Genomic DNA, 13,272 nt, shown 5'->3' with positions numbered 1-13,272 from the left:
ACTGGTCAGCGGTCAAGCAACAATCTGGATCGGATCCAGTGCCGATTTATTTTAGGTCCGGTATAGTATAATTCTAATTGGTACATATATCATGGTTTCATGGCATAAATAAATAAAAAGTTTGAAGTTGAATTTTGGTCTGGCACATATTATATTAGTATATTTAAAAATTAAATTGGTGCCAAGGAAAAATTGTTGGAGTTTTCACAAATCATGTAGTAGTTATTTACTGATGACTCCTAAAGTGAGCGTTTTTGAGTACATGATGTGCATGAGTCGCCAATTGCGACCAATTCGCTGTTAGCTGCCTACCCTTTGACCTTAAGAAACCGTAAGTTTGAAAAATCGCCCTTTCGTAAGACACAAATATGCTGCTGGCCTGGCCCATTAAGAGAGATGCCCAATAAAGTAGATCATTCTCCAATTTTTGTAGGTGTTTCTGGACACAAAGTGACTCATCTTACATCTTGTGACAAATGCTATGTTGCTCATGAGTCTTTAAGACCGTTCTAGTTAACAGTCCAATAGCCCATTTGTGAATATTATTGTCATTGTTTGCTCGGCAAAAATCCGTTTTTCAGCCACATTTCCGAAAATAAGCCTTTTAGGGTATATGTTGCTTCATAAGTTGTAAATAAATGTGGCCATTATGTACATTTTAGTGTATCAGAATAGTCTCTACGACCTTCCTAGGCGGAAATGCCAAAAATCACGGAAATTATGAACTGCGTCAAGCCAAAAACCGTTTTTCGGCCATATTTCCGAAACGAAGCATTTTAAGGTATGTGTTGCTTCATAAGTTGTATATAAATGTGGCTATTAGGCACATTTTGGTGTATCGGAATAGTCTTTAAGACCTTCCTGGACTGAAATACAAAAATTTGAGTGACCGCGAAACCCTGAAAAAGGGTGTGACCGAAAACGCCCTTATTGCATTTATTTCAAAAATGCAATAAAGTCCAAATGTTTTAAGAATCATCTAGAGAGGTGATACCCGTTGAGAAATCGCTTTTAACACGAAAAGCTAACGAGATAGCCTTTTAGAACGGTTGGGATCCGACTATTGGTTAAATTTGGGGACAGTGCAGTGGCTTACCCTGCATGATTTTGTTACTATTAATTTATTTGAAGTACATCTGGACACCAGCAATCTACATGTATTATTAATTTTTTACAGTTCAACCAATGAAAACATGAAGATGGACAAATACGAGAAGCTTGGAAAGATAGGTGAAGGTTCGTATGGTGTTGTATTTAGATGCAAGCACAAAGATACCGGGCAGGTTAGTCGAATATTTCCTACTCTGCTTAAAGAGTAAAAGTTTGGTTTCAATCTAAGATGTTTTGCTTTCTCTTTGTTGAAAATTGCTTGTTAGTAATTATGCTCATTATGTGGTTTCTATCACTACAGGTTGTGGCAATAAAGAAATTCCTTGATTCTGAGGATGATCCTTATGTCAAAAAGATTGCTATGCGTGAAATTAGAATGTTAAAGGTAAATTAGGAATGTATAATCTACATATTATATAATATTTATGTTTAAAAAAATATATTTACGAGCTTCCATTCACGGGATAGCCAGTTACCTGGCAACGCCCGCTCATGATGCTTCTCCAAGCTCACACAAGTGTCAGCAAGGAGGAGGATATTCATGCATTTCTGCACGAGGAGCCCATCACAGCTACCAACAATTGATTTGTTTCCAAGGCCTAGGCCGTGTACCATTTTGTGCTAAGCAACACCATGGTTTGGTGATCGGTCGTTCCTTTTTGGTAATAATATGTTGAGAACTCAAGAACTGTCCCCCTGACAGGGATCGAACTCGCAACCTCTAGGATAGAGGTTGTTATAGATAATGTTTATGTATGAGTATTATACAATACAAAGTTTTGTGTAACGATCTCTTTCTAATAACAATAACATTCTTTCGTACGAAAGTACAAAAAAGTTTTGAATTGGAATTCTGGTTAATAAAGAAATAGTAATGATTGAAACTTTCAGCTGCTGAAGCATGGAAACTTAGTAAATTTACTACAAGTCTTTAGAAGAAAGAAAAAGATTCATCTTGGTAACCATTTTCATTTGTTATGATTTTTGATGATATGCTGCAGCCTAATGTTTTATATTGTCGTCAATTGAACCATGTTCACATTGTTTAGATATAAATAATGTTACTATGTAACTAATGATGATTGTTAATTTTCAGTGTTCGAGTACTGTCATCACACGTTGTTGAATGAGCTAGAAGAATGCCCTAATGGGTAAGTGCAGAGAGCCCCCCCCCCCCCCCCCCCCCCTGCAGAGAGCCCCGCCCCCCTGCCCCCCCCCCCCCCTGCAGAGAAACTACTTCATGTTATAATCGTATTCTCAAGGAGTACAATAAGTTGTAATCTTTGTTTATCCCTGTATAACTGTGCATGTTCCTTGTGGCTCAATATTTAAATTTTGAATAATGACCATGTTGAAGCGATTTACTTTGAAATGGGGAGAATAAATCGGTGAGCACTGAGCATTAAAACGTGATATTTTTAATCTTACCCAAAATTAAAAATATTTAATCTATCGATAATTTACCTATAATTTACCTATAAGTAATACATGTCATTTAAAATACAGTGGTTACTATAGCGATAACAGTATTTATCATATTATTAACGTTATACTGAATCACTAAACTTAGTTCCCTCATCACAAGCCTGTCCATTTCCCTGGCTAAAATTATTAGATAAAAGATCATCATGGTATTTTAAAATTAAAAAATATCATCAAATAACTCCGTTATGGTTTACAAACTTCTTCGTTTAGATTTGGGAAGAAAAGTGTTGGCCAAATTACGTGAAAAGTAATTTCCTAGCGGGCACGTACCTATTATTTATTATATAGGTATATTATATATAGGTGGTTTGTAATGATATAACTGTCTGGAGTATGGAGTTACCATGACAACATACCATTATATACACACGTACAACTAAAAGTGGTCTGTATTGAATTTTAACGCAAAAAGAGATAAGAAGTGGCTCACTGATGCTGGAAAATGTAGTTCCGTATTTTTAGTGTGAGGTGAACTTAAATAAAACTCCGAATTTGTTCAGTGATGAAAAATGTAACCCTATCACACTTGATAACAATCAACATTTATCATCTAAAATCATAATATTTATTGTAAAAGGTAATGTTAGGTCTAGCTGTTACTTCGTCATGTTCCTCTACTTAGAGGGAATTATTAATGCAAATCTACAATTGGTTGGGTACCACATGCTCATAACCAAATCAAACCCTCTTTATTTAGATAATTTCATCTGTAGATTCTTAGGATGCACCCAGGGAGCCTAAATTTCTTAACCTCGATCGTTTTTCTCAGCTAAATTTCAAATTACGAGCCCATTCTGGCAAGATGGCGGTCAGTTTCTGATTCCCATTCACAAAGGGAAGTTTGTGTCACGTGACTTAAACTTGCCATTCACAAAGGGAAGTTTGTGTCACGTGACTTAAACTTGCCAATCACAAAGGGAAGTTTGTGTCACGTGACTTAAACTTGCCAATCACAAAGGGAAGTTTGTGTCACGTGACTTAAACTTGCCATTCACAAAGGGAAGTTTGTGTCACGTGACTTAAACTTGCCAATCAGAGACGCGTTCATTGAACACTTACAATCAAACAAATTGTCCTGAAATGATATTACAGGGAGCATACTTAATTGCAATACATGCACCATGCCATGCTCTAATACGATAACCAAGTGGTGGGAAGCCCTGTCCACCAATCATGCCAGAGAACTACAGTCACGTGGCAGCAGTTACCCAATCATAGCAGAGGGACTACAGTAACCAGCCAATGAGGGAGCAGGAACTAGGTGATTTCCCTAACGACTTACCAGCGGTTCACGGCTCATTGTACAGGCCAGGTTTCTAAACTAGGATAAAACTTTGTCACATACTTATTAGAGAGGGTGCACCCCCCCCCCCCTTTATTAGGTGCACCCCCCCCCCCCTTATTAGGTGCACCCCCCCTTATTAGGTGCACCCCCCCCTTATTAGGTGCACCCCCCCCCTTATTAGGTGCACCGCCCCCCCCCCCCCCCCTTATTAGGTGCAACCCCCCCCCCCCCCCTTATTAGGTACATAGTCAATCATAAGTTCATACAGACGGTAGGTATTGAAATATCACGTCCAAGATTCTTGTAATGGAGTTGTATCTATATTCTTGTAATGGAGTTGTATCTATTGTATCTATATTCTAGAATATTCTATACGTTTTTACTTTTTGATAAAAGACGGGTACAACAGTGACCAATATAATATTTCAAAAACTTGTCAAAACTTGTTAACCTCAATTATTAAAAAAGTTAAGCGGCTACAAGTATGTGAATAGCAGCAATGTTTTTGTCATCAAAAATTAAATTGAGTTAGAAAATAATATTTTGGTCGATTTTTTTGACCCCTTAATTATCCCCTCTGGCCTTAATTATCACGCTCTTCATTTACTAAATAATTTTCGTGAAGGTGTCATTAATACCACAAATATGGTATTAAGTTGCAGACTATGAGTAAAAGAGAGTGGAGGTAAGTTTCGAGTTAAATATGCGAATAAATTATTACGAAAACGATTGTCGAAATTAGTTTCCAATATGTTTCATTGAACGTTACAGACGGCCGATCAACATTAAGTCATGTAAATATAATACTGGAAATAAGTTCATATTAAATCATAACGCCACTGTATAAGTGAATCTGGTGTCACAAAATTATAACAATTTAGTTCTTTTCGTTCCGCATAAAATATTAACTTACCTTAAATGGAATCTAAACTGAATATCAGATAAATATACTAACATGTACCACACAATAAGTACAACATACCAAATACTCACATACTGACCTACTGACATACTGACATACTGACATACTGACATACCGAAATACTCACATACCGAAATACTCACATACCGAAATACTCACATACCGAAATACTCACATACTCACATACTCACATACTCACATACCACACACTCACCTGCACTAGAGGTGACGCTACCAGGCTACTTCAGGTGTGACTTCCCACCTGATTGTGTCTCTCTCAGATATTAGAGAGGACTGTGGAGTGAGGCTGCTATTTATAGTACCAGTACTGCTGGAGAGGGAGATTATCAGAGAAATGTGGGGGAGGGACCACATACTAACATACCACCTTCATTTTATAACGATCAAACCATTATACCATATATGGTAAGAGAGATAATATGATACTGGAAGTTAGGAGGGTGTACTAGGATGGTACGGGGAAGACCAGGGGGACCAGGGGAGAGGGCCAGGGGACTAACTTAGTGTGAGGCTGATACCTATTTGTATTGCTTACTATGCTGATCATGTAAGGCTGATACTTATGTGAAATGGTTGTGGGGGAGGAACTACACTCCACACCATCTTATCTTATGTACTCTTAGTTTGTCAGCTGATCTCCGGCCTCATTCCTATCCTCACTCTGATTGGCGCCCTGAAACCACGTGACTCGCAGATGATTGGTTGCTTAAAGTCACGTGACAGGATACTGGGGTGTGATTGGCTGCACGGTGCGGGGATTATTTGCCTGCTTGTCAGGTTATTATTGCCCATGTCAATGCGATTAAGCAGATTTGTCTTCTCTCTAATACTCTAATCAAAAGTCTGCCAGCTGTCCCGTGTCCTGATTGGTCGAGCTTGTCACGTGCCCAGTAGCCCTGGTCTCTCATTGGCTCATTTTTATCACGTGTTGTCACCCCTGAATTGTCCGTAAAATATATATCATACGTTATCATGCCATAATATATTGTATCAACATTGCCATAGCAACATACAAGTCTCGGAAAAAGTGGGGAGAATTGTACAGTGTGATAACATGTCATGTTATTATATCACCAATCAAGAAATTCTATATTTTCCTGGAATCTGTCTTATAACTGATATCGTATTACAAAAACCGTCCGATTTATGGTGTGATCTATTTGTATCCTAATATTATTATGTATATTTTTCTGTATTCGTCAATTCCCTTAGTGTATTAACAATAAAATCATCACACGGACATTAAAGATCAGAATAAAAAATATAAAAATGTAAAATGCTGTTTGAGAAAAAATAACGTACTCGTTTAAAAAATAAGGGTTTATCTAAACACTGCCTCTGTTTATTAGGACGCCCTTATCTCATTCCATTTATACTATAATTCTTCAGTGAACTTTTAGTTGAAATTGTATGTTTTTTAAAATGAAAAGTGGAAATAATAACACGGTCTGACACATACCGAAAATTTTTCATTTTAAACGGTAGAAAATGGCGAAGATTGCATGTTAAACGATAAGAATTAAGTGCCCATACTTCAGCGGAAGTTACACACTATTTCCAGGGCAGGTATTATTCCCCTTAAGAAGTTCAAATCACAGCATCCTTATTCCCTTCCACAACTTACATCTTCCACAGAACCAGTCATTCTTCACGTACATGTCTGATATTCATGCAGATACTATTTTAAAATATCTTGACACATTGTCTCGAAGTTCAATACAATTACGAAGTAAGAGAGTTAAATTATCTTGTGAAACTTATCTCTCGTCATCTTTTGATCTCTGGATTTCTTGCATGAGAATTTGAAAAGATAAAGGCTTTATTAATGAGAAGATCACTAACTTGCTAATACACCCCTGTAACACACTATATACCATACTGATGTACCTCCTCCATTATCAGCTCTAAACTAAATCATCTCCTTTATAAATACATTTATCATCTCCTTTGTACGCGTTTAAAATCCTCCCCCACAATTGCCACAGTTAAAAGTGGTGTTCCTTGTTGTCTAGCACATTATTAGAGAGTATTACTGCCGCACCCTTCATCCCTCCTTACAACTGCACGTGCAGCAGCATGTAGCAGCATGTATTCTCTTTATACTGTATGACGTCATATCTGACTCTGTATGACGTCACACTTGAGTCTGTATGACGTCATATCTCGCTTGGTCCGCATCGTCACTTTGACGTGTTGAAATTACTACTTAACTACTACTATAATAGTGTAGTGTTGTAGTGTTGTAGTGTTGTAGTGTTGTAGTGTTGTACTATTGTAGTGTTATATTCGGCAAATGCTCCTTCATTAAACTAGTATTTATGAAACCTAAATTTGACACGTGCAGGAGGCGCGCGACTCGCGAGTGTAATATACAGGGTAATATACAGGGTAATATAATACAGGGTAATATACAGGGTAATATTATCACTTGTAGACTACGCCCCCGAGCAATAACATGCTAGGCTTGAATTGTAATTACCGATAATCACCATAGAAACAGCTGTAATTACTATACCGGCTCGTGGGTAATTACCGCTTATAATATTTATTAGTGAACTCCATCCCTGTTATTACTCTGAGTTCTAACTACATTACAGGTATATACTATATACTACTATATTAGAAGGTCACATGGAGCGGGTGTACTGTAGTTAATATAATACTAACTAACACACGTTAATATGTGTGGGTTAGTTAAATACGAACTTACTTTAACGTTATACACAAGTTAAAGGAAGTTAAAGGAAGTTAAAGGAAGTTGAAGGAAGTCAAAGGAATTTTATTCGTATAATCGGTCTAAGAATAGCTCTTACTGCCCTTCAGTGTATTAGTCAGTACAGTTGTACTCTTTAAATCCGAATTTCTCCATCAATGATGCTCCTTAACTGGAACATGTGTACCCTGTATAGTAGTAGTTACTCTGCATGTTTCCTGTACAGTAGTAGTTACTCTGCATGTTTCCTGATTCCTCCTACTCTACTGGAATATTCTGGAACTCAACCATAACCCTCCGTATTAGTGGACCACTGCAAATAAAATAGTAAATATACTATTTATATATATATATATTATACTGTTTATATACTGAATAGTAAACAATGCTTTACTCTTAGATACCAGTATAGAGCTCGCAACTCTGCAGAGAAATGAAGATTTTGAAGAAACAGGATTTCAAACACCTAGCTTTTTGTTAAACCACGTTGCAAAGTTGCACAACTGAACAGGGTCGTGTGGTTGGGGAATGGGGAGCCGGGGGGGGGGGGGGGGGCGGAGGGAGCCGGGGAGTAAGTACTGGCGTCTGGCTAGTGTAATGAGTATTTATAGTTTGTACCTGGTACTGGTAATATGGCGGGCGACACACAACTTCCTTAGATCACTAGCTGCAAATTAATGAAATAGCTTCACCCTGGTTGGTGGATGTGTGTGTTCTGATTGGTCGAAGAAGGAGGAGGGTGAAGTAGTCAGTGAAGTAGTCAGTGAACTATATAGAGAGTTATTACTACTATACAGGGTACACTAGTAATTTGTGCTATTCCTAATATAAACATTTCCGTGGGAATCGCTCAGGAGATACGCCACAAATATTAATATTCATCTTTTTATACGATATTCTGTTCGTTCAATAATAAATTTAATTCCGCGGAATCGGAGAAAAGAAGAAAATTTAGCTTCGGTTAAAAACCACGAACATTATTTAGTTGTCCTGAGAGTTAGAGAGAGAGATAGTATAGAGTATAGAGTATAGAGTATAGAGTATAGAGTATAGAGTATAGAGTGTAGAGTATAGAGTATAGAGTATAGAGTGTAGAGTATAGAGTATAGAGTATAGAGTATAGAGAATAGAGTATAGAGTATAGAGTATAGAGTATAGAGTGTAGAGTGTAGAGTGTAGAGTGTAGAGTGTAGAGTGTAGAGTGTAGAGTGTAGAGTGTAGAGTGTAGAGTGTAGAGTGTAGAGTGTAGAGTGTAGAGTGTAGAGTGTAGAGTGTAGAGTGTAGAGTGTAGAGTGTAGAGTGTAGAGTGTAGAGTGTAGAGTGTAGATTGTAGAGTGTAGAGTGTAGAGTGTAGAGTGTAGAGTGTAGAGTGTAGAGTGTAGAGTGTAGAGTATAGAGTATAGAGTGTAGAGTGTAGAGTGTAGAGTGTAGAGTGTAGAGTGTAGAGTGTAGAGTGTAGAGTGTAGAGTGTAGAGTATAGAGTATAGAGTATAGAGTATAGAGTATAGAGTATAGAGTATAGAGAGAGATGTAACTTAACACGTGACACTATTTCTGTTGGATATTAGCAGCAATTCACATAATCACACATTGTAACCTTGATAATCTAATGTCAGATTATATCACATATCTATTAAAAATAAAGGGGGGGGGGGGGGGGGTCATGATTGAGGGACGAAAATAGTCAAATAGGAGAGTTATCTAGCTACCTCCCCCGTGAACTGTATACATGCTTGCTATCTAATATCTAATATCTAATATATCTATCTAATATACGTAATTGGTTCTGTCAAACTGTTTGAATTGTGGAAGCAAGCATCAAACGTCCTTTCCATCAGATGCTTTGTTAAAATGTGGACAATTTGGTGTTAAAATGTGGACAATTTGGTGTTAAAATGAACAATTTGGTGTTAAAATGAACAATTTGGTGTTAAAATGAACAATTTGGTGTTAAAATGGACAATTTGGTGTTAAAATGAACAATTTGGTGTTAAAATGAACAATTTGGTGTTAAAATGAACAATTTGGTGTTAAAATGAACAATTTGGTGTTAAAATGAACAATTTGGTGTTAAAATGAACAATTTGGTGTTAAAATGAACAATTTGGTGTTAAAATGAACAATTTGGTGTTAAAATGAACAATCTTGGTGTTAAAATGAACAATCTTGGTGTTAAAATGAACAATCTTAGTGTTAAAATGAACAATTTGGTGTTAAAATGAACGAGTTTGTGTTAAAATGAACAATCTTGGTGTTAAAATAACATTGAATGTAAATGATAAGGATGGCTGAGAGAAGCTCTGAAATTCTAACTTATATATAATGTATATTTAATTAGTCTTAGTGTAATTGAGACAGTATCATAATTATAATGATAATATAATATTTATAATTAGAAATACACATAAATTATTCGGAGTAATGTCAATTGCTTTGGTCTTGTTTCAAAGCAACATTCATTACATATTCTCCTCTCTATACTCCAGGATGGAAAAGATTAAACTAATATCTCTTCATAATTTTACTTTGGGTTAGAAGATAACATTGCAGCAGTGGTTTTTCAAATCCTACGTATCTGAAGCTGCACTCTAACACTCTACTTTTAGTAGTTCGCTAGTTTACATAATAATAATTGATATATTATACATATTAGCTATACGTATAAATACGTATAAATTATAATAATAAGATAATACCATTTGGAGACATAACGTCACTACACTGGAGAAAATAGAAGATCTTACACCGATTAAACGATCTGGAAGCTGAATTATTATTGAGATATATAAATGTATATATGTATATTTTGAACAGATTTAAAGACGCATTAGTTAAACTAGCAGGAACCCGTATAACCCTAAAATGGTGTCAATCATGCTGATTTGGAGGCCATTGAAGCATTTGACCCAGTCAACAAAGTTTCAGTTGTATATCTTTTACGGTTTTTGCGGAAAGTCGCGTTAAAGTTGATACCGTGGTGTCTGTAAAATGGTACGGATAAACACATATATACATACATATATATCGTTTCGCTTTATATATAGTAAGAAGTAAGATTAGTTACTGAAATCCAGCAATGATATCTGGAGCATTACTCACCTTTAGAAGAATTAAAGTGAAACGTCTGAATTGATAATATATATAAAGTTGGTAGATATGTATGGTCAATATATTATTATAATTAATAATTAATTATTATAATTAATAATTAATTAATTAATAATTAATTAATTAATAAATGGTGGAAGTTATACGTTATCCCCTACATTACCTTGTTCTATGAAAAGATAAATGTTATAGTGTTAATATTGTAATGTTATATGTAGTGTTAACTGTAGAGTTAATCTTTACAACTTGCTATTACTTTATATTACTTGCCATTATATTATATAATTGTATATTACTTGCTATTATACATAGATTATTAAAATAACTGTGTAACAATGGCAACTCTGAGTATTGAACTTATACTTTACATCCCTGTGTATATATTTTTCATACTTTACATCCCTGTGTATATATTGTTTATACTTTGTATCACAATATGGCAGTTTGCATAATAGAAATAACCCTGTTCACCTAATCCCTGTGTAGTGTTCACCTAATCCCTGTGTAGTCCATTACAAATAACCTAATTTGGGCCTTATATAAACGTACTGTGTCGTAGTGTTATGGAATACAGCTAAACTTCTGCTCAAATCACCACCAAATACGATATCAGCTATAATAAATCAAACTTCTTGAAAAAAATGAGCTAATGAAATAAATATTTGGGGGAATAAAGGGGTTTGACTGTATAAAAATAATTACTGAAAGTGTAAATGCTGGGTGTAAATGCTGGGTATAGTAGTATTAGCAGTATTATTTCAGGCTGGAAGAATTACAAATCAAGAAGATTATGTGGCAGGTCCTACAAGCAGTTAACTTCTGTCATGGACACAATGTGAGTAGAATAGTAGATTAAGTAATAGATAATAGATTAATTACTTAAATTAATCAGTAAGTTATTTGAACTGTTGCGATTAATACGAAATACCGCGCTAAAATCTCATGTTTTGGGTAAAGATTGATTACTGAGGTTAATCGAGTCATGTATAACAGAATTATAGAACATTTAGTATTAAACTGAGAATCAAGTAGGCGTGATAAATACTCTTTCTCCTGGACTAAGGAACTGTTTTCTCGCAACAGGATTGAATATAATATAAAATATAACAGGATTGAATATAATATAATGGTTTTTAGCACATCAGTTTGTTGGCCCAAGTCCAAACTAAAAATGATCCAAGACCCTCTACAAATACACTCAGTTTGTTTTATAACGCATTTTACGCAGTTAGATTAGCGTATATGATATAAAGACAACCTATTGTATGGTTTTTACTATAAAGTTGTTTTATTTGTGCCATTTCCAAATTTGTAACTAAATTGTTAATAAGTATTATATAAGGATTATTAATTACTAATAACTCTATTCCAACTACAGAACCAATCTTCCAAACTTGCGTTTACATAAACTTTACTGTGTATACCTTTATTGTTGACGTTGTATTTGGTGTATAGTGCACAGTAGCAGTGCATAATGTGTACTACATTATTCCTAATTTATGTCAAGTAGTCAACATTTCGTGTACTACATTATTCCTAATTTATGTCAAGTAGTCAACATTTCGTGTACTACATTATTCCTAATTTATGTCAAGTAGTCAACATTTCGTGTACTACATTATTCCTAATTTATGTCAAGTAGTCAACATTTCGTGTACTACATTATTCCTAATTTATGTCAAGTTGTCAACATTTCGTGTACTACATTATTCCTAATTTATGTCAAGTTGTCAACATTTCGTGTACTACATTATTCCTAATTTATGTCAAGTAGTCAACATTTCGTGTACTACATTATTCCTAATTTATGTCAAGTAGTCAACATTTCGTTTACTACATTATTCCTAATTTATGTCAAGTAGTCAACATTTCGTGTACTACATTATTCCTAATTTATGTCAAGTAGTCAACATTTCGTGTACTACATTATTCCTAATTTATGTCAAGTAGTCAACATTTCGTGTACTACATTATTCCTAATTTATGTCAAGTAGTCAACATTTCGTGTACTACATTATTCCTAATTTATGTCAAGTTGTCAACATTTCGTGTACTACATTATTCCTAATTTATGTCAAGTTGTCAACATTTCGTGTACTACATTATTCCTAATTTATGTCAAGTAGTCAACATTTCGTGTACTACATTATTCCTAATTTATGTCAAGTAGTCAACATTTCGTTTACTACATTATTCCTAATTTATGTCAAGTAGTCAACATTTCGTGTACTACATTATTCCTAATTTATGTCAAGTAGTCAACATTTCGTGTACTACATTATTCCTAATTTATGTCAAGTAGTCAACATTTCGTGTACTACATTATTCCTAATTTATGTCAAGTAATCAAAATTTCGTGTACTACATTATTCCTAATTTATGTCAAGTAGTCAACATTTCGTGTACTACATTATTCCTAATTTATGTCAAGTAGTCAACATTTCGTTTACTACATTATTCCTAATTTATGTCAAGTAGTCAACATTTCGTGTACTACATTATTCCTAATTTATGTCACTAGTAGTCAACATTTCGTGTACTACATTATTCCTAATTTATGTCAAGTAGTCAACATTTCGTGTACTACATTATTCCTAATTTATGTCAAGTAGTCAACATTTCGTGTAC

The 13,272-nt window shown here is 35.0% G+C and overlaps 1 protein-coding gene across 6 annotated transcripts in view; it reads left to right on the top strand.

Annotated features, from left to right (window-relative positions):
- The window catches only part of LOC134822399 (cyclin-dependent kinase-like 4), a 152,159-nt gene that overhangs the window by 122,986 nt on the left and 15,901 nt on the right, over positions 1 to 13,272 (top strand). For 4 of the 6 annotated variants that reach the window (XM_063833442.1, XM_063833440.1, XM_063833439.1 and 1 more), the window contains exons 1-5: positions 1,168 to 1,283; positions 1,412 to 1,495; positions 2,002 to 2,068; positions 2,207 to 2,261; positions 11,407 to 11,479. In XM_063833442.1, the coding sequence (XP_063689512.1) occupies positions 1,194 to 1,283; positions 1,412 to 1,495; positions 2,002 to 2,068; positions 2,207 to 2,261; positions 11,407 to 11,479 (369 nt within the window). In that variant the 5' untranslated portion in view covers positions 1,168 to 1,193. Of the gene's footprint in view, positions 1 to 1,167; positions 1,284 to 1,411; positions 1,496 to 2,001; positions 2,069 to 2,206; positions 2,262 to 11,406; positions 11,480 to 13,272 lie in introns of those variants that run through there. The other 2 variants (XM_063833444.1, XM_063833441.1) reach the window with 1 other exon arrangement.

The sequence above is a fragment of the Bolinopsis microptera genome, chromosome 10 (genome assembly GCF_026151205.1).
Source record: "Bolinopsis microptera isolate Bmic1 chromosome 10, MBARI_Bmic_1.0, whole genome shotgun sequence".
Taxonomy (NCBI): domain Eukaryota; kingdom Metazoa; phylum Ctenophora; class Tentaculata; order Lobata; family Bolinopsidae; genus Bolinopsis; species Bolinopsis microptera.
The sequence above is the reverse complement of the archived record's forward strand: the minus strand, read 5'-3'. Positions and strand labels throughout refer to the sequence as shown.